The 22929-nt window shown below is 36.2% G+C and overlaps 1 protein-coding gene across 7 annotated transcripts in view; it reads right to left on the bottom strand.

The window, feature by feature from the left end:
- Positions 1-268: 268 nt before the first annotated feature.
- The window catches only part of AP3B1 (adaptor related protein complex 3 subunit beta 1), a 346467-nt gene continuing 323806 nt past the window's right edge, over positions 269-22929 (bottom strand). For 6 of the 7 annotated variants that reach the window (XM_073344162.2, XM_073344165.2, XM_073344161.1 and 3 more), the window contains 3 exons: positions 18899-18996; positions 13003-13141; positions 269-1026 (listed from right to left, as the gene is read on the bottom strand). In XM_073344162.2, coding sequence (XP_073200263.1) covers positions 873-1026; positions 13003-13141; positions 18899-18996 — 391 coding nt within the window. In that variant the 3' untranslated portion in view covers positions 269-872. Of the gene's footprint in view, positions 1027-13002; positions 13142-17648; positions 17686-18898; positions 18997-22929 lie in introns of those variants that run through there. The other variant, XM_073344164.2, reaches the window with a different exon arrangement.

Below are 22929 nucleotides of genomic sequence, written 5' to 3'. Positions count from 1 at the left end.
ACAAGAACATGAAGGTGCTAAAACACTATATTCCAGCCCATAGGCAGCAGATTGGTGGGTACAGTGGGGTGAGGGCTGCACAGCAGTCCTCCTTGCTGAACGTAGATGAGGGGGATGAATTTCTCCCTGCCCAATCCCCTGTAGACTCCTCTGCTAAAAAATTCAGGCATTATGCAACCCTCACATGATATTTACTTCAAATGGGTAAGATTTATGTATCCCTAGTGATGCAGAGAGTCAGTTCCCTATAAAACAAAAGAGAAAAGAGTCCATTCATAACAGTACTTTACTGGAATCTTAACATTTAGAAATATTTGACAATATGGCAGTAGCTGGAAACGACTGTTTATAACAACATGTATGAGTTCAAGCTTACAAGCAGCTTCATTGGACAGTGACATTCTCCAGTAAGTCTATTGTCCTTTTACACGTCTCATACAATAAATCCATCCTATACTGTGTACCTTGTAGATTCTGCTGGAGTCTCTCTCTTCCATTTTAGTTCACTTCTCAGGCAAGCTGATTTCCCCCAAACTTTATTATCAAATAGTTATCTTTTACATCAGGAAAAAGTGGAGGGGGGAGTGGGAGGAAAGAGAGGGGAAGTACCAGGACAGAACAACTGGGAAATACTTTTAAGAGTGTAGCTAAATGACAGTAAAATATATGTTCTTTAGTTAGCAAGCAGGAAAAAAAACCTTGCATACATGATAGATACACACTAGCATTCTAAAGCAGGAGACAAGAATGTCAAGAGTGTATTCTTCTCCCACTGCCAGATGGAAGGGCTATTATTATAAATGAAAGGCAGCAGTAGTGGATGCCAGGCACTTTTGTTGTGTGCCAGATTCTGAAGTCCAGATGTAAGCAGGTTACCCCTGGGACAGGACAGGCTTCAGCTCCCGCAGTAGAACAGAACCAATCACCGGTTTCTCAGTGTTTATGATGAGCTGTGCTGTAGAGCCTTCCTTCAGCTCCACTGTGACTAGCATCAGTGACCCACTGTGCACAGTTTTAGCTGCAAACCTGAAGGAAAAAACAAACACACCATGAAGGCGTTCATATAAAGCCAAAAGTTGGTCATATATTCTTTCTAAAGTTAAATTAGTTTAAATTTCAAAACTTTTTCCATTTAATTCAGGACAGGGGACAACCCCTAAATCCTCCTACAAATTCCTGAGAAAAAGGATTTGTGCAGTGCTGCACAAATAGCTTTATTTAGATTTTATTATCTAATATGGACACAAAGATTTAGTGCATGATTTTTTGTTTTGTATTATGGACAAGGAAGTCCCTTTAAAGGAAAATTATTGTTTAGATTCTAATTTTGTGTATTAACACACAGTACTTCAATTGGAAGAAAGTATTCCATTATGCACAAACTGTATTAATAGTTAAAGGATAATCTTCAGTATTTTATACCAAAATAACTAAATCCAATACTAAAACGATGCTGATGATGTTATGCATTTTCTAAATTGTTAAAATGTAGCCTTTTGAAAATGTTTTCTCTGCATGCCAAGTGATGAATTAATTCAACTTAAATTACTCAAACATAATACCCAATATGATATGAAATGATGTTATGTAACAAACAAATCTTTCTGAAACACCAGATCGTCTCCCCTTAATTTTTTATCTCCAGAACATTTGACACTTTTCTATTGACTAAATACTGTTAAAAAAAAAAAAAAAAAAGGGTGAGATCTAATGCTCCATTATTAAATTCCAAGACATAAAGAACCCACTAATTACATGGAATTAAAAGCAAAACTAGCCTTTTAAGCACTGCAATTGACTGAAAAGCCATTTTAGACACAATGAACTTCTGTCAATCCTGTTAATTCATTCTGCATGCACAGCCAGGCCCCAGAGACAGGAAGGAAAAGGATGGCAACAGCCGAGTCTTCCATTTTCCACAAGGAGTGTACCACACTTTGTGTGTGTGTGTGTGTGTGTTATATTTGAGAACAACAAAGTTGCTGCACATGGGCTTTTGAAAACACTAACAAGTGTAGAGCAGGTCTGTGACCTACTGTGACCCCACTTTGCAGGGCCAATCCCCTCTCCCCTTTCTGAATGACACGTGTCTGAATCAGAGCCATCTGCCTCAATTTGCGCAACAACTTCAGCCACAATAGGACCCAGTTAGCCCTGACAACAGCTCACAATACATAAAAATAAAACTGCTGTGCTGACAGCACGCTGTCAGCTATTCAAGAGCAAACCAACTGGTGAGTGTCTCATGTCTAACAATTAGCGTAGGCCTTGCAAAGCGCCTACTGAAGTCCTTAGGGAGCTCTTTAATTAGCATCAACATAAAAGAGGGAGTTTATCAGGAGATACTCAAAAAACTTCACTCCAGACTTAATTAAAATATTAGCTACTTAAGAAGGAAGCAGATTCTCTTTAAATGACATGTAATTTTTTTAAAAAATTATATTTAAGCACCTCAAAATCTCATAACACATTTTCTACTTTAGGACACAAGTCATTTCTCAAAAGTTTCCTATCACAGGTCAGTATAGTTCTTTTGTCCAGGTTATAGATGCATTCTAACCCGGTCTTCCTCCAATAGGAAAAGCTTGCTTTTTCCTAACTACAAAACTACCACCTTAAAAATTAACTACTTAGTTTTGTCTGTCATCTTGACTATTTGCTTCACAATGTAAATTTCGGTATTTCTCATGCTGATTTTGACAGGGTGATAATTAAGTAAACAATAGTCTTATTAGTCTCTTTATTTACTTAACACTTGTGTCTTGGGACTACACAGAAGCAGATTATGTCTGAATGTACACATAAAAAGCTCTGTAGCTGGAGTTCCTGCAGTGTTTCATAGCCCCAAGGCTCTTTTTACCCCTTTTCAATTAAAAACTGAAAGTGATATAAAGTCAATGTTATGATAAAGCAAATGGAGCCCAAAGCCTCAACAGAGGTCAGTCTTGTTCAGACAGTTTTATACGTGCCATTTAAAACACTAGGTAGGGGATAAGCATTATGAATAAAAATTCTCTAATAAAATCATGAGTCTGTGTATTTGTTGCAGAAACTACATATGCGTTATTTCACTATTTCACTATTAAACTATTAGTGTGTATGCAATTACAATATTTACTAAATGTCTGTTCTATTGGACACTGATTTGGAAACACTTATTGAAAGCAGACATCTAATGGAAAATCATTTGACTTATTTCACTGTTAAAGAAAGAGCTAGTTAAACTGTAAAACTGTTTGGGGCTGCGGAAAGCAAAGTCTGTTCCCTAAAATCCACAAGATCATTAAATTGCAAAAATTAGCTATAGTAAAAACATATTCAAAAGGTATGTACCTTTCTAAAGTTAAACTCAGTTCTGAAATGATAAGGTAGCTGATGTTTAGATACAAGATCATCAGTATGACCACTTGTGTCAATTATTCAGATATTTTAAAGTAGTGGTTGTTACAGTAGGATTATTTGAGGACCATCTGATTATTAGGATAAAGAGAAGAAGTCTTATCGGATGTTTTACACTTAAGATAATCAATCCACTAGGATTTTAACAAAATTGTGATCTGATCAACTAGATTTTTAGATATGAGAAAACCATTCAATATCGTTCAGTAATGAAAATAAATCACTTATGTAAAGTACGTTTACTCTTTATAGGAAGTTATGGATCATTTTTTCGTCTCACAATGTCAGTTTTTATCCCTATTTTTTCTACCAGAGTACACTAACATAAATGCAGGAAGCTATTCCATTTATTATGACATGAGACTTCAGCGTGGCTTCAAAATAATCCTTGGAAAACTACACTGTTGTATCTATAAAGTTTAAATTGAAAATGGTAGTTGTTTGTAGAGGCAGAAAAGACCTTCAGTGGGACAACATGAGGTGTGGAACGTTACAGTTATTAGAATGGGCCTGCTGTGATAGAGGGTAGCACACCAATAGACCTGGAAAAATATGAAGAGTAAATGAGTACAAGTACCATGTTTGCCATTAAAAAAGAAAAAAACAACTTTTACCAGTAGTTACAAAACCACGATATCTGTGATAATTGTTTTATATAGTTAAACAGTATATTTAAGATGATTTCCACATCATCATCTAGTTATTTTTCTTTTTTAATTTATCGCTCACCCCACTGTCTGTATCAACCAGATTGGAAACTTGAAAATGAAAGTTTTCCTGTCCGAATATTTCTCCCTATGGCATACGCATACTGGTGGTGTGTCAGTTATAGCATTAGTCACATATACTGGGCTATGGGTATTTTTTTTTTTTCCATTTAGAAAAAGCACTTTGGAAGGCAGAGGAGGATGTTATACATGTGCAAAAAAACAAATCTTTCTCAGCAGGTTAAACAAAAAGAAAAAGAAAAGGTAAGGCAAATAAGCCTGTCCATTAATCTTGAGAGTGTCAGTTTAAACTTATTGCATTTTTCAAAAAGTTTATTTTGTGTGTGCAATTTTTGGGGGAGAAAAAAAAAGCATTTGATCACCATTTTTTAATTGAAATCAACATTTGTCAACAGTGATGTGTGAAATATAGTTCTTTACTATTTCAAATATAAGGGAAAACTGAGTATCTTAGATATTACAGAACGATAGCATTTGCCAAATGCTGACTTTTTAATGATAACCACCGTACATAAAAACTGAAGTATTTTCTGTTTCTGTAAACAAAAAATGACTAAAATTCATGGTCCAAGTACTGAAAAAAATTACAGAAATTCTTAGTTACCAGATACATTGCAAAAAAACGGTAATTTACTCTCAATACCTGCTCTTAAATAATCAATATTTATGCAAAACAATTAGTTAATTTCTAGCAGAACATTAACAAACAATGTTTGTTTACAACAAAACAAGGATTTGCTATAGTTAATTCAACAGTACTAAGACATACTTTCTCTTCTCAGGGACAGTCTTCCTGGTCTCTGATCGTTCTATTCTAAGTTCAGTTTTCTCCTGCTTTCTGTTCTGCTGGTTATCAGAAACAGTGACAATGGCCCACTCAGGCTAAAACTTTTTTTTTTTTTTCTATCCTGTACATGAAGCCTTCAATTACTGCCTGCTGAAGCAGACAGAATCCTATTAGTAAGAAAGACGATCACAAGATGCAATGCCCTGCCCTAGCTGTACAAAAATAATTAGTCCAAAGTTGACAAATGTGTAATGAAGTTGCACAATGAATGTATGTAAGAAATACTGGTATAAATTAGTCTTCTACTTCCAAATACCAGAGTTAACAGCTATGAAGCACTATTTTCCTATGTGTTATCAAGAATAAATAATTATACAATTCTGTAATATCAGTACTCTGAAGTTTTGATTTACTTTGGTTAATACTGTATTTATATATAAGTTTGACTTTGTAATTACCTAAGGATCTCAAAAATGGTAAAATACTGGATATTTATACTGTTTAGCTGTCATAGAAACTTTAGAACTTGAATAAAGATATACTGGGGACAGATTTAACAGTATATGCCTATATGGTTCTGATACGGGGGTGACCAAAGCTTGTAATCTCAAACATATTGAAAATAGAAAATAGTAAAACATTCACAAGAAAAGAGTGAAGAATCATTTTTTTATTTTTAAAACTAATTATTTTAATCTCAGAAAATACTTCCCTGGCATCAATTAAATTATTAAAAGCAGAGAAAAGTAGATTAAAGAGCATTTACATCATAGAAATAGTTGTATAATAACGTTGATATCTCTTCTTCACTGTTCAGATAGCATGACACTATCTTGAAAAACAACTTTATTGAACTAAAAAGTTTCCTTAAAATTTTCAACACACTTATTTCTATCATCACAATATAATTTGATTTGAACATATTAAACATTTAGGGGTTTAATGAAAAACATTTTATTTTATGGATAAACTATGACCAGGTATGTACTGTAGCATTTTTAGCATGCTAATTTTTTCTGTCAAAAATAGATTCCAATAGCCTGGCCTCAGCTGCTACTCAGCAATCTCACTGTATCCCTGTGAAAGTCAAATGTGCCAATGAGCCCGTAAGACTTATCTCCTAATTACTACAACTGCTCCATGTAATGGTCAGTGAGGGTGCTACATCCACTTTCAAACTCCTCCATCAAATATCTATCATCAGCTCAGTAACCTACTCAGCATCTAAGGCCTGAGAACCCAAGTCTGCTTTGCAAAACTTGGATTGGTTAAGAAGTTGGATCAATACACCACCATCTCACCACTAACATACAATAGTTAACCTGTTTTGTTCTCGCATCTGTTCTATTCTCTGTATTCTTCTGTTCTTAGGGAATCAAGCATTTAACATGATAAGTGTTTGAGAATTATGTACTTTCCATTTTTGAAAACAGGCTATAAATTTCCTTTTGCAAAAGGGTATTTAATCACAGAAAACAGTTTGTCTTACACAAAGTAAACAAATAAAAATGATCAAATCTTTTAGATAAAAAAAAGCTCTCATTTGGTTAGCTTTGCAAATGTTAAATGCTTTTTGTTTAAACAATTGACTCAGAGGTCGCTGTTTGTTTTCTCAAAGAAAATGCCGCACATATTCTGCACTTTAATGCATTCAGATACAAAAGCAGTGCTGTCCTCTAGTGGACAGCAAATAAGCTAGGATAGAACAATCTATCTTGATTAACTTAAGATCTAAATAGCTTTCACATACACTTTTAAGATTAAGAAAATGCAGATTTCCGCAAAGTTAATTAAAAAAACCTAACCCTATAACAAAAACTCTAGCTCCTTGTATTCAACAACATATCTAAGGAATTAAAAGATTTTCAAGGACTGATGTTATACAAAGATGTTTACTCAAAGTATTTCATACCTATTAATCAAAATCTTTGAATGCTAATGATACCTGAAAACTGTATCAGCACTTTTCAATATATAGACCTTTTATTACCAATGAGAAAGTCTAATTTACTGGAATGATAAACACTTGGTTAGGTAAATTGGCAACACCTTCCAGCTATAGCCTCTGAATATTTCTAAAAAGCATACATTTCTACTAAAACATTCTACTTCTCTCTTGAGTTAGGGAAAGAAATATTTACTTAAGAAATACTGACCAACAGGGAGGACATTTTCTGGCATTTTATTACTAGCTGGAGGTGTAGAAGGCCTGAGGTTTAACCTAGTCGGTTATTAACAACCTGGAAAAAATTTTTTCTGAAAGTCACTATTACTATCATAAATCAAGTATTACAAAAGTATAAAAAACCCTACTCTTTCAGGTTTCCAAAAGTTTTAAAGCTGAAATGGACATTGGGATTGATGTAATGTTCTATTTACAACTCTGGTCTCCTACCATTAAAAGGCCAGAGCAGAAATTTATAGGGAAAGTAGGACTTCACTTTCAATGTTCCACTAGGTTTACAACTGAAGAATAAGGTCTGATGTATCAGTCCTTCATCAATCCAGTAAGAACCAGTTGGAATAGTTAAGTGTTTAGCCTAGGGCACTTAATCCTTTATCTAGACTTTACTAGAAAATTAGGAAGCAAAATGTACATCCTATGTCTATTATAAATATACTTACCTGGTTACTCAGTGCAGCTTCTGAGAAGAGTAGAAGGAGGTGTCTGTATCCCACAATTAAGAAGCCATGGAAGCAGAACAATTCTAGCAACTGCTTCATAGTAGCCATTGCAAGAGGAAGTTTTCACTTCCCTTGAGCTCCCATGCCAGGACCATCTGGAGGCCAAAGATTCAGAAGAGGCTGCTGGACTGAAGCAGGGCACAGTGGGTCTTCAGAAAGTCTTCTATTGCTCTGCCTCAGTATTCTTTGATTTATAAGGAAGACCTCATTGGTTAACCAGCAGGAACACAGATTTGGGTTCCAATGAGTTAACATGGAATAGTTACAAATATGCCCATCAATTTCTCTTCTCTGCTTATCCTCAGTATGTGGGTCACGTCCCCTCTTACTGATTGTTTGGAAGGGGCTGGAGCAGTTATATATACTGAGCCTTGAGCTGATGGGACTTGCATACCAACTTTAGGCCAGAGTTTTTTTTCCAAAGTTACTAAAAACTGGAAAGTGCTATTCACACAGAGAAGCAATTTCCCAGCTATATCCTTGAGACTGATCTTGAATACATCCACAAATACACATACACAAAAGATACACCCCAATTCAACTGTCCCCATACTAAAGGGGTGGGAAGATTATTGATCAGCAGACATCATCCTTCTCTGAAAACAGAAATTGTATAGTAACCCAAAACTCACTTTCCTCTGAGAGACAGTCTGCTCATTCACCACATCTGGCACATGACAGGCAGTGAAACGATAAGGAGGGATGAGCACAGTCAGCATATTAGACTGAAGTACAGGAGGACAGAGGAAGGCTACTGAAGAATCAATGTGGATACTGTAGGGTTCCATTTTTTAGTATTTTATGAAAATGTGTATATTGGACCAGATTGCTATTCTTCCACTTTCTTCAGCCAATACATAGGACTTCAATACTCATCTGCTATAACATACTCCTAATCCTACTTAATTACATGTGTCCCCAATATATTTTTGATGTAGGTAGAAATGGCATCATAGTCAGGGCCCTTCTTCTTTGATTTGGGTGAAAATTCAGGAACAGAATTTGACTTCCTATACTGTTTTTTCTTTTTAAGATTAAGCTTCAGGACTCTCAGCTATCACTACAGATGTTAAAGTTGTAAGAAAGGTAAGTATGCAATAGTGGCATTTTTGTGTTTTGGATCTGGGCAAAATGCTGGGAGGAGGATATTGCGATTCCTGTTGAAGACTTGTTTGGCTGCACAGTTGACTAGTGTCCTTAGGGCCATAGTGTTGTAATGGAATATGAGATAACAAATCTCTACTAACAAGGCTTCTAAGTTCAGATGCTGTCTGGGAAGAAGAGGTGACCATTACAAAGACCACTTGAACAGTTAGGAATGAGATGGACATTGAGCTCATTGTTTCAAAAGCTGTAACAGACCATGAAACAACAGATTAAGAACAATAAAAAGTTTGTGGTTTCATGATCTCCAACAAGGCAATCCAGCTACATTGGGTTGAGCAGATAATGACCTTTTCCATCTCAAACCAGAGGACTGACCTTATTGCTGCCATGTGTCCTTTCAGAGTGTTGGCCCGTGGTCAGGTCATCCTGAAAGAATTTCACAACAGAAAATACGTAGATGACATTGTAGTCATTGTTCTTTTCTAAGCCACCTCATGCAATCATTTGATGTCACTGAATGTGGATTCTTTGCTAGATTCAAGGAGAGCTGTGTGTGATAACTGTCTGAATAGCTATCTCAACTCATCTAACTCTGTTCAGCATCCACTCTGGTAGGTTCAGGTTTTTCATTTCACTCAGTGATCAGGCCCTGTGTGAGTAAATCCTCTAAAGATGGAAGTTCTATCACAACTGAGTTCCTAGCCACATCAATTTGCAGTAGAGCTCAGATGGCCACAAGATTGAGGAAATTAATACCAGACTGGACTATTTTGCTTTAAACATACATACTACTTGATCAGAAGGGGTTTCAGGGCTTGGAGGAGAAGTAATATACTTTTGTATGGCACCAAATGCTGGGCACTTAGGCCTGGGCTACACTGGGTGGGGGGGAGGGGTTTGAACTAAGATATGCAACTTCCGCTACGCAATTTGAATAGCTGAAGTCGAAGTATCTTAGTTCCAGTTACCTGGCCGTCCTCACAGCAGCAAGTCAACCGCGGCGGCTCCCCTGTCGACTCCACTTACTCCTCCTGCCGAGGTGGAGTATACGTGTCGATTCGGGGATCGATTTATCGCGTCTAGAGAAGACGCAATAAATCGATCCCCGATAGATTGATCGCTACTCACCGAGCAGGTGGGTAGTGAAGACGTACCATTAGGAAGAGACAGGAGCAGATCTTGAATACAGTGGAAATGAAAATGTTAAAATGCATGCTTGGAGTTACAAGGATGGACCATATTTGGAACAAACGAATTATAGGAAGTATGAAGGTGGTATCAATTACAGAAAAGTTGAGGGAATCCAGTCTTAGATGGTTTGGGCATATGAAAAAAAAAGACTAGAAGAATATATAGGAAACAGGGTGTTTAACTTACAAGTGGAGGGTAAGTGAAGGGCAGGAAGACTCAAAATTAGATGGATGGATCATACAATAGGATTTGATTAGCTGCGGAGTTTCTGAGGAACTGCTTCAAGACAGACTGGAATGGAGACGACAGACTTGAAGATCTGACCCCAAACACATGAGACTAAGGGCACAGCTATACTGGAAACTTCAAATCGCTGTTGTGGGAGTGCTCCCGCGGCAGCGCTTTGAAGTGCGAGTGTGGTTGCACGCGAGCGCTGAGAGAGAGCTCTCCCAGCGCTCCTGGTAATCCATCTCCACAAGGGGATTAGCTCTGAGTGTTCGGTGCCTGTTTACACTAGTGCTTTAAAGTGCTCTGACTTGCTGCGCTCAGGGCGGTGATTTTTCACACCCCTGAGCCAGCAAGTTAGAGCGCTATAAAATGTAAGTGTAGCCAAGCCCTCAGACTAGAAGAAAAAGAAGAAGAAGAAGAAGGGGAAGGGATACAGTTATCAGAGAGTCTTGGGATGGCTTGATTTTCCACTCCATTATATCAGTTTAAATAGACAATTCTATTGACCTCAGTGGAATTATACAAGCATAAAACCAAAGCAAATGAACAGTGAATCAGGACCAGTGTATTCTTCACATCTGGCCCTGTGGTCTTTTATCTCTGAGCAATAGATTTCTCTCTTGTGTCTGCTACTACCTACAGGTTGATGAGCTCTTACTGTATTTGGGACAGATGAAAGTGTAGTGTTCAAAGACCATTTCCCTGTGTGGACCCATCTTTTTGAGCCAATCTGCTTGACACTTCAGGTGCCTTTTACGTGCATGATATTGAGCCAGATTACATGATACTTTGCCAATTACAAGGCGGCCACAGTTTTCTGATTTAAGAAGTATAAATCATTCCCACTTTTTTTTGGTTAAGTACACAAAAGTCTGCAATGACTGTAACCACACTTTTGTGAACACTTCTTTTGTGTTGTTAAAAGAGCAAGGGTTTGTAAGGGAAGTGGAAGGATATGAAAGCAAACCCGAGGAACCTTTAATGTCTCCATCTGATGGGGAGTGCAATTCCACTTCTTGAAAGTCAAATGAGGAAATTCTCTGGATGAATGCTGGTGAGGATTGAGGCTCATGTCTCCATGTGCAATTTCTTGTTCATAGATGGTCTGTTGAGAACCCTAAAGTCTAGTACTCTCTTCAATCCTCCAAGTTTCTTAAAATACATGAAAAAAATGGAATAAAACTGCCAAGAAATTCTCCTGGAGCATGGGGAGCAACCTACATTATTGCCCATTTGGAGAAGTGCTGATAAGAAGTGCAGATGAGAAGTCTGCATAAGAACCAATTTCTGACGGTTCTCTCATGACCTCAGTTGCACAAAGCAATCTAGAGGGTTCTTCTTTAATGCAGTTATTTATCTTCTTATTTGAGTTAGCGTGCTAAAAATAGCAGGTGGATGTTGTGGCTTGGAGCTCAGAACAGGGGGTTGAGCAGCCTTGAAAGCCTGAGCTGCTGCCCAAGTTGCAATGTCCACACTGCTATTTTTTTAGCAAGCTAGCATGACTGTCTACCCAGGCCCTGAGGCTTGCTCCCAGCTTCAGTGTAGACATATCCAATGTTATCCCACTAATCCCATTGTGTCTGAGGTAAAACAGCATTCCATGGCTGACTATATCAAATGCCACAGGGAAGTGCAGATGATACAACGTTCCTGCAGTGCTTCCAAGACATCCTGTTACATGAATGGGCTGAACTCAAAGGAAGGAATGTATCAGATTATCAGTCTTCTGTGCAATGAGTGGTTCCTAACATTCTGAAAGGCTCTCTCAGAAGTGGGTGATTTTCTCTGAAATGCACAGAAATGTTTTTCTGTAAACAGGAAGGGGTCAGATCTCAACCTGGTGGAGGATGTTCAATTCAGAACAGGAAGATATATAGCTTCCATTTCCTAAATCCTCATCTAGTTCAGAAATCAATTCCAGGGACTGACTAGCTGTGAGGGTAAGGGCAGAGATTACTTGTGAAAAGCCAAGCATGGATAGGTGGTTTTGGGCCATACTGGGAAATATTTGTCAACGTGGATAAGGAAATCTTCCAGACATTACATTTTGGGAATGTTATATTCATGTCAAATAGCATCTCAGTGAGGTCTCCTAGAAAACATTTGGTGTTTAGAGGTCTAGAAATTAAGCGTATTCACATGTTAGACTTGTTTCGGCATTTCCAACATCATTGCATGGTTTTTGAAAATTTTAACCAAAATTTTTCAAAAGTGACTTTCAATGAAAGTCAATGGGATTTAGGCTCCTAAATGCCTAAGTCACATTTGGGAGCAAGGCTCGAAAATAATTTAGGCACTTTCAAAATGTTACCCTTTTTCTCTAGGTGTCCCCTTCTGTATTTGAGGTTAGACTAGAAAAGGCTTTGAGTAGTCTAATTAATCTAGGTCTTTGGTGCCTAAGTAGACAGGAAGGATGAGAATAGCTAGATTCTCCTGTGATGCAGGCCAGGTCAGGAGTCTCTTTGGATGAGGTTATGGATGATAAAATCTTCCTGACCACTGATCAGCAACAGGCTGCTGCATTTTGAACCAAACAGATATTTTTAGAGGAAGCCAAGAACTGGATAAGTAAGGACTGTTGTAAGTCAGGATGTAGGCAGATTGGTAGATCTGAACGGAGAAAGTAGCTTGACATTAGTCTTCTTTTATGGTTACCAAATTTAGATACACAAAAGGAAGGAAAAGCTCAAAAATCAAATCAATCATACTTACCTATGAGAAAATATTAAAAAAATGCCTTTTGGAACTCTGAATTTGGACTCTTATTTTTCTCACGATTCTCAAGTGGAACTCCACATATCTATATCTATAAATGTAAGATTACGCACATTGACACCGAATCACTTTGTTTCACTGCATTTATCAGTCTTAGCTTACCTGTGTATGTTATCTTGACCAGATGGAACAACACCCAAGTTTGCTGCCTTTACCACCTTCTCAAGTAACACAAGACGAGTGGAATTCTGTGGAGCAACAGTGATTGTTGCAGATGTCTCATTCATTCCAGTCAGCATTCCTGAAACATTAAGAGAAGTTTTTTTGTTTTTTTTTTAATACTACTTTAGGAAATCTACAGAAACAGATATATGGTCTGTTACTGAATAAGAGCAAAAAGACTTATAAACCTTATTTTTCATGGGGTTTTCTAGAAGAAAATTACATATAAAATTAAACTATTTATCAAGAAACTGACTTAAAAAATTTAAGTATGTGTAGATTTATATAAAAGCCCAATTAATTAACTTGTGATTTTAAAATAATTTAATCTTACTGAAAAGAAAACAGTAATAACTGAACAATGATGTGATATTAATAAATGTGTGTGCAGCCAAAGTGGCTCCTTTTCAGAAAGAGTACCTAATATAGAACACAGCAAACATACAGATATTTCAAAACTTTTGTTTAATATTTTATAAGACAAATTTGAACTATAGGCCATATCTAAAGAAGTTTTTCAACCATATAAGAATAAAACCACTATACTCCCTTAAAAAGAAAAGGAGTACTAGTGGCACCTTAGAGACTAACCAATTTATTTGAGCATAAGCTTTCGTGAGCTACAGCTCACTTCATCGGATGCATCCGATGAAGTGAGCTGTAGCTCACGAAAGCTTATGCTCAAATAAATTCGATGAAGTGAGCTGTAGCTCACGAAAGCTTATGCTCAAATAAATTGGTTCGTCTCTAAGGTGCCACTAGTACTCCTTTTCTTTTTGTGAATACAGACTAACACGGCTGCTACTCTGAAACCTGTCACTATACTCCCTTGTAATTTCATTGCAGATTATTCTCTAAATTTTACTTCTTTTCCTTTTGCAGTCAATCAGATCAGTTTAGTTCATGAAGATAAAGTTAAAATTATCAGATCAAAAACTCAGAAACACTGTTCACTCAGCTAGTATCTGTCTCTTAAAGAATGTAATGATAAACTATATTTGATTAAAATATGTCACTACAAAATACAGCTAAAATGTCAACCCTCCCTGCTATCATATGAAGAAAAAAATGGAATAAAAATGAAAGGAGAAATGTAATTCAAGAAGGCTATACGTAAGAAAAAAAATTCTTATATCAACACCCAGTGCTTAGAACAGCATTTAGCAGGTCATCTATGTTAATTAAAATCCAGAAAAAAATCCCCTGGAGAGCTTCACATAGTCCTTATATGAAAATCCTGCAGGAATCTATGCTATATTCAGATGCTAAAACTGTTTGTAAAAACAATGAAATGTAGGACCTCAAGTAGAAGCGGTAAAGAAATAAACCAATGTCAAATATTTATATGCACAATAAAATTAAGTAATCAAAACTATTTAAAATTCTCAAAAATCCTATCCTTTTAGAAATATATACACAAATATACTGCAAATTCCATTCAGATGCTTAATAAATTTTATTTTAAAAAGTCAACATAGGCATATATTAGTATGTGAATCAGTGTTTGTCACAAAAACTGAAATTCTGAATAAAAAATAAAGCAATAAATAAGTAATACAGGTGATATTTTAGAACATGATTTACTCATGGCAAAAGCAAAAATAAATATCTACCTTCTATAAAAAAAATCAGCATTAGCATTATCTAACCTTGGAAACAGTACATTCTGTTTCAGATTGTTTAACTTCAATATTAGGCAAAAGCTTTAAAAACTACATACACAATCTAAAACTGCTTTTAAGCAGAGCACAAGCACTGACATAACACTGCTGAGAGATGTGTGTACTCATTTAGGATTTAAACCTTCTCCATTAAGCTCTATTGAAGAGCAAATGCTGAATAAATGAATGCAACTATGTTTATGTTAAAAGCCTGTTTCCCACAGCATGTAATTAAAGGAAATGTTGTACAAAGCCAGTACTTTTGTCAAGCTCCTGTAAATGGAAAGATGGATAGCACTCAGAGAAGTGAATGCATTGCTTCATATTTAACCTTAACACTCTTGTCATTAATGGTTTGTCTAACTTGTTCTATAAAAGACAAGGTACTGCTCCATTGAAGTAAAATTAAAAAAATCAACTAAACCATGCTTTTCAGAACAGAAGATTCATTATCGTTGACTAATGTATTGGCATAAAGCAAAGTAACATCCTATCAAGTAAGGCACACATTCAATCTGCCTTTCCACCCCCCTTTATTTTTAACTCATGCTGTTTTATTGTTATAGGCAATTTGTACCACTCAGCATGACAGTGTAAACTGAATCAAGATTAATTTACATGCAAAAGAACACTTAGGAGAGCAGCATGGTAAGCAAATGTATTGTCTCGATTGCTGAGGTGGAAAAGAACCTGGAAAGAAAAAAAGGTGCTCTAATTAAGGGGCATCAAATATGATTGCTTGTGGTAGTTAAGGGCCAGAAAATAGTAAATGTCTGACCACTTAAAGAATTAGTATCTTGCTTATTAGGAACACAAGTTAGATCCATAAATCTTAATAAAATTAAGTAAATGTGTTTTTTAATCCCTGGTATTTCTAAAGTAAAATGTGCCAGGTATACTTGACTTACTTAAAAATTTCGCAAAATTATCAATTACATTTTCAACTATGAAAAAACTGTAAAATGAAGCCAATTAAAACAACTATGTGTATACACTTTAAAAATAAAAATATTAATGGTAAAATACTAATTAATAACCAGTTATAAAAAACATTTGCCATCTTTAACATGGCATTACTCATTGGAATCTAAGAAAACTCTGGTCAGTGCACAGAAAGGCAATTAATTTGGGTTAATTAAGTGTTACAATGAATCAAGAATACACTGTTTGAATAATAAAAGGAAATGAAATGGGAAAAAAATTATACTGATGCAAAAAACATCTGATATATTGTCATCTATCAGAGAAAACTGAGCTCAATCCTAGTCCCATTCAAGTCAACTGGACCTTTGCCACTGATTTCATCAAAAGGAAGAGAGTCAGGCAAGATGATGTGAGGATAGAGGCCCCTGTGCTACAGTTCTTACTCAGACAGAATTCCCCCTGAAGCCAAGTGGAGTTTTGTCTGAGTAAGTGCTGCAGAGATGGCATGGAATGCTGAAGCCTAAGATTGAAACAAGTATTTAAAACAACAAAATTAATTAGTCCATTGCTTCCAAATGGTCAAATCACCAAATCACAACATTAATTAAGCGACTGCTCAAGACTGTATAGATAGGGAATGAATCACCCTGAAAGAGTTTCTCCAGTTCAGAATTGAGGGCAAAGTGAGCTAATGTTGCACGGCTCAGCATATGATGCATAGTATATAGATAAATACAGCTTTCCGTTTTCTAGTGTTGCCACCAGGAAACCTTCACAGGCATGAATATTCAGCACCCTGTCTGTCCCCCTCCTGCTTATGCCATGGGGGAAAAGGAAATACACAAAATGTGACTCACAATGAAAAGCAACATAGTGTAACTGAATGAAGATGGGAAACAGTGAATTGTTTTCTTGCATTATTGCTATAATGTTGTATGTTCCGTCCTTAGTATTCTTATTAGATTGCACATGCAATTTAGACCTAATATTCTTAAAAGCCATGTGTACCTTCTAATTTTTCCCCATACAAATTTGCTGCCACCCCTAATTCCCACCCTCCACCGTTTCCTATTATTAACTTTGAATGCAAACATAAAACAAAGTATCTCAAGATACAAGGTTTGAAAAATCTTTTGACCAAAATAAGGAAAAACATGAAAAATAAAAAATAAGGTGTATAAATCGGATCTATTTGGAGAATGAAGTAAAATCAAAGTTAACATGGAATGGAAACACATTTGTTAACTTCTAAGCTGACCTGCATTTTACTATAGTAAGATTTGTGTTGCTAAAATTTGAGGAAATTCATTTCTTATTTTGATTTGGGATTTTCATTTACCAAGCCCATATAGCAATTATCTTAAAATACTCCAGCCTGTTCCTAGATCTGTGTAACAAATAAATACACATGTAAAGTTTAGAATTGAGACCTCTATTACCAAGAGTTTTCTAAAACAGCTGAAATCTATAACTAAAAAGATGCTATAGAAGAGGGTTTTAAACATATGGTAAATTTGCCAGCATCAAGTCCTGCATCAAAGAATGAATTCAGGAAGACAGAAAGAACGATACAGAAATGCCAAGAGACCTTCATGGATTTACAAATACTTCATATAAACAAAATTTCAAATAGCTTTATTCAGAGTAGCCTTTCTGCTCTATTAAACATAGCAAACAGCTGCCAGATTTATTCAGACAAATAATCAACAACCATAGAAGTAAAATGGCAGAAGAAAAAGGAATTTTGGCAACAACTCCACAGAGGACTATAGCTGTTCTCAAAAGTGCACTTCTTCTATGTTCTCATGGTTCTATATGGTCAGTCAGGGGAAAAAAAGCCCTCGGTCAAAGCAGAGAAAATGATCAAATATCAAGCAAGCAAGCAAACCAAAAAGTGGGGGAGAGCACAACAACCTTCTTTACTTACGGTATACCCCAGCTACAATTTTCAGAAGGGAACAGTTTAAAACAAATGTGCCAAAGCCTCATTTAATCACTCACCTTGGTTTGCTGAGCAGGTGTAAAGCAGTGAGGCAGGCTTTAGCCAGCAAAGGATAAGAACAGCAAATAAGTATCAATTGGTTAAGAAAAAAAATTCACAATCCTAACTTTTCACGGCAGTGATCAACTTCACAGAAAATAATACAAGTAATACTTAGATTGCATTCTTAATCATTTAAAATATAAAAGTAACTGTAAGAAAGAAGCAAAAGTGATTATTAATAATATATAGCATTGCATAGGATTACTCGTTGGTGTTCTTGACTGCTTGATAGATATACTGGGTTTCTGAGCTTTACACAGCCATGAGATGGAGTCCCGTGGGTACATTCTCATCTCAGTGGGAAAGGATTTACGCATGTAAATCCCCATTCATTGAGATGGATGAGAATATACCATTGTAAATTTGAAAATGCATCCAAAGCTCAAGCTTTTGGACTTTAAAAGTACTGCAGTAAATTTGAACAAAATTCTTAGCTGTGTGAACTGTTCAATTTAGTAAAACCAGCTATTATATATTTTTATTATTCATATAGTAAGAACCATTCAAATTATCAAATGCGTTTGCGTCCAGGCCAAGCCACAATCTTGGATTTTATAGAAATGCTGACTTTCTTTAAAAGCACTACATTAAGAAAATTGACCGCCGAGGTGTAGACAACAACATGGTTCCTTTTTAAAAGGCTACACCAAAGGGAAGCCAAAGAGTTCGTTTTTAATAGTACGAAGAGTTGTTTTAAAGGGGTATGATTGTAATGAACTTCAAAGTAGTTGGGAGAAAAAGTACATTAACTCTACACTAGCAATAGTGTTGGAATAAAGACTAATAAAAGGAGACATCATTGTATTAATACACATTTGGATTATTTCTCTGAGCTGGTGGGTCTAAAATTCCTGCCATTAGCACTAATATGAAATGCATTACTGAGTAATGTTAGGAAACCATAACTCTCAGGGCCAAAAGGTTGATTATGGACTATGTATGTGGAGGGACTGTTTGTTTTTTTAAAAGATATATTTATCAGTTATCAAGTACCACTGGAATGCACACACTGTGTGCTTCTAAAGGTATTTTCTAAACCAAGCCATTAGTATGAGATTGAAAGAGACTGCACAGAGTAGCATCAATAGCTACATACATAAAGTGATTTCTGGGCATCTGTATAAATGTGCAAGTGAAAAGCATTGTAGTGCATGCACATGGAAATCAAAAATGCATTTATCAAAGTTACTGAAATAATATTTCTCACCTTGCTCTGTCTTAAAGTCCTTCTCTGACATAGTGACAGGTAAAAGTAATTCTCCAACAGGGGGCTGAATATTAACACTGAAGTGATCTTCCTTTGTACTGAGAGAAAAGAAATTACACAGAATTGAACACTTTTTTGGGGTAAGAAAATATTCGATATAACCAAAATTAAATTGGAGCAAGTATGTTATCAACTGATTTTGTAGAATTTACCTTTCTGATTTTCACTTTGCTAATCCAAAACCTTGCTAATTCTCACCAAAAATCTGACTGCCTCATCCTACTTCCCAGCATAGATGCAACAACAAGGTGCTGCAGTGAGCTTTTGTATTTCTAATACTGTTACTTTTATTGCTATGCACATGTTCTTGTCATCTAAGAAGTATCAGATAAACTAAACTACACGCTTGCTAAAAATTAACGTTATATGATTTTTAAAAAACTGTTTGTTCATTAGTTAATTTGCAAAGTTAAATAATCAGCAACATCCCAGCAATTAGTCTGAATTAGCAAGATTCTACTTCTCCTGTTTTAATACCACCAATACGTTCAAAGAATTGTCTTACGCAAAGTGTAATATCCAGGATCAAATATTTTAACAATCTTCCTATTTAGTGTGAAACATTTTTCTAAACAAAACAAGGATCTTCTATAATACAGTCACTTCTAAACTTAACAAGGACATAATTTGGAAGGGCACAGAATATTGTCTGAGAGACACAGAATAAACTAATTTGAAAAGCAAGAAAAATATTTTATCAGTTCAATTTTGAAAACTTCTCATTTTTTGACATAGCAAAAAGTAGGCTACTGGTTGATCAGAAGCCTTGATGGAAACTCTCTCAAATATGGGACTAGTTCTCACAACAGCAGATAGTTTAAAAACAACAACAAAATAGCACATCGGCAGTATTCTGCTATTAAAAAAACAACATATGTTACAGATTCCTTCTTAACCCCTTCCCTCCCCCCCAAAAGACAAACACTGTTCATCTCATTCTCTGCCAGGGTCAAATTATTTGTACCTGAAACTAATTTTACAGAAATTCAAGATATGTCCACATTACCATGTTTGGTTGGCTGACTACAATATGCAACATCCAGCTAAGAATGCATTTACAATTAAAATCTTTGTAGTAGCCATAGGGCAAGTGAAATTTTGGAAAGAAAAAAAAAATCTCCTCACTAACTGGTCTGCCAAATAATCAGCAAATATTGATTGCTTGTATGCCTGAGCTATCCTGCTTAAACATATTGGTACAATCAGTAGTAGTACAAAAATCAATTGCTTAATATCCATGGTATTTAAATTAATCTCATTTGTTATTGATTTTTTATAATTTTTTCACCTTAGAAGTCTGAAATTAGATTGGCTGATGTAGGAAACAGCACTGGATGATTAATATAGAAGTGATATTTTTCCTCTGATTAAAAAAATTACATGACAAAGTATCTGAAATCAGAAAAATATTTGTTTTATATGCCAGTTACTTAAAATTTAAATAGTTACTGTATTTTAACCAGTTGCTACAACTTTAGCAACAGAAACACTTAGAAGATAAATAATTTTAGAATATATAAAATGTGATTTTTAAAACTTGCGATATGCTGTAATTAAGCTTTTAAATGCCAAATGTAGATGTGTCAAAAGTAATGTAGCAGAACAGTAACTGACATTATTACTCTAAATCTAAGCTCAGTAAATATACACTAAAATGATTCTTTAAAGTCTGGCTGAGATAAGCTTTATAATGATTTATGTCACAGAATGTTATTCCATTTTATAAGTAATTTTTAACTCTATCCCTGCTTACAATCCTGACATGCATTATTTTTCTTAAATAGTTTGAATGCTGTCAGTTTAGCTTTTGACAACAGAACACTGAAATAGCAAGGATGCAGTCAGTATATGTTGAGATTGAAGTGGGCTGTGACATAGGACATAATATTTTTTCATATGAGACCAGGAATTTGGGAGTGAAAGAATGAATCTTTAGCCAATTGCCTCAGATAACATTTTTCTATATTGTTTAAGTGGCTTGTCTGAACTAAAATGGCTACAAGGAATTCAACAACACCTTCATAATAATTTAACAAAACAAAACCAAATCACTTTTGTAAATGTAACCAAGAATGATTATGGGATAATTCAGCATGCTGTTGGATCTACTGCAGACCATGCTATTTATACATTAATCTGACGTACTGTATTGACGACATAGTGTCTCCAGATGTACCTTTTATAGTGGGAAAGTATCAATGTAGCCTGGCTCCTACATAAGCATTCTAAAGCAGTGGGAAAGGACCCTTACTAAGTACTGTCCAACCCAGTGGCTCTTGGGGGCATGCAGAGGTCTTCCAGGGAGTATGTCAACTAATCTAGATATTTGCCTAATTTTACAACAGCCTACATAAAAAGCACAAGTGAAGACAATACAAACTAAAATTTCATACAATGACTTGTTTATACTGCTTTATATACTATATCAGCAGTTCTCAGACGACGGGTTGCAACCATGAAGTACATCACAAGTTCGCTTTAAGGGGGTTGCCAGGGCCGGTGTTAGACTTGCTGGGCCCAGGGCAGAAAGCCAAAGCCCGAGCCCTGAGGTGCAGGACTAAAGCCCAAGCCTAAACAACTTAGTTTTGCAGGACCACTTACGGTATGGGACCCTGGGCAATTGCCCAGCTTGCCACCCCCCTAATGCTGGCCCTGAGAGAGAGAACAGACAATATGGAGAAAAACTTAATTGTTGCTGTCGCTTCACTGTCTGCCAGAATGACAAGGCTCACAAGTGAAAAACAGGCTCAAGTATCGCACTGAAATGTAAGCACAATATTTATATTCCAATTGATTTATTTTATAATTATATGGTAAAAATGAGAAAGGAAGCAATTTTTCAGTAATAGTATGCTGTGACACTTTTGTATTTTTATGTCTGATTTGTAAGCAAATAGTTTTTAAATGAGGTGAAACTTGGGGCGCACAGGACAAATCAGTCTCCTGAAAAGGGTTTCAGTAGTCTGGAAAGGTTGAGAACCACTGGTCCAACCAAACAATCCACTCCCCCTTGAAAGTAACAAACTCATTAATATTTCTTAATAAAGCCATTAAAATGGTTTTGTGGATCTGATGCCTGTTTCCACATCCTCCAACTTTATCAATAGGTTTTTCTGCTCACTGGATGGCCAAAAGTCTTGTTGCTTGTTCTTATGATCATTAGGTAAGATTTACTTTATTTCAAGCTAGAATTGCTGAGATCCAGCATACTTTGATACAATTATTTTTCAGCTGCAGAAAACCATTCCTCCTTTACTCCAATCACTACAATTCTCATTACACTGAATATCAGTGACTCTAAATGTTGGTATTTTTTCCAGGCCTGTAATCCCTACATAGGGATCTGATGCAGTGTATATCCCACATATAAACACAACTATGCCACCTGCCTGTACTTGGAGAATAGGCCAGGCTTGATTAAAGATGAAGCCTAGGTGTGGAAGGAGCTGAGCAGTGACTATAAAGAAAGAAAGCAGATTAGAAAGAGATTATGAAGAGACCGCAGGAGAGAAACTCTAATCCCAGTCACTCTCTGGGACTAGAGAGTTGAGAGCCTAGGAGGGTCAAGGAAGAAGCCGAGTGGGAGAGATGGCCCTGGGATCCTCTCCTGAGTTGAGAAGTCTGGCAGGAGGCTAGGAGAAACACAGAGCAGCCACTGAGGTGGAGAAAGTTCCAGTGGTAAAACCTGATAAAACAACAGGATTAGGACCTTGCAGAGAGAGAGCGCACTGGGAGGTGTTCCATTAAGGAATATAGAGAGATGAAAGATCAAGCCTGAAGAGGGCAAAAGTGGGTTTACTTTTGTACTTTTAGTTGGAGATTTTGCTGGAAGGTTCCAAGGAGAGCCCTGTGAGTCCTGGTCCTGAAAGAAGGGTGAACTAAGAGATGCAGGAGAGACAATGCTTGATAAAGAGGCTACAGCAGGAAGATGTCCAGGGAGGCAGCAGCAAGGAGCCTGACGGAGCAGACCT

The sequence above is a fragment of the Lepidochelys kempii genome, chromosome 5, assembly GCF_965140285.1.
Source record: "Lepidochelys kempii isolate rLepKem1 chromosome 5, rLepKem1.hap1, whole genome shotgun sequence".
Classification (NCBI taxonomy): Eukaryota; Metazoa; Chordata; order Testudines; family Cheloniidae; genus Lepidochelys; species Lepidochelys kempii.
Note: the sequence above shows the minus strand (reverse complement) of the source record. Positions and strands in the feature narration are given on the sequence as shown.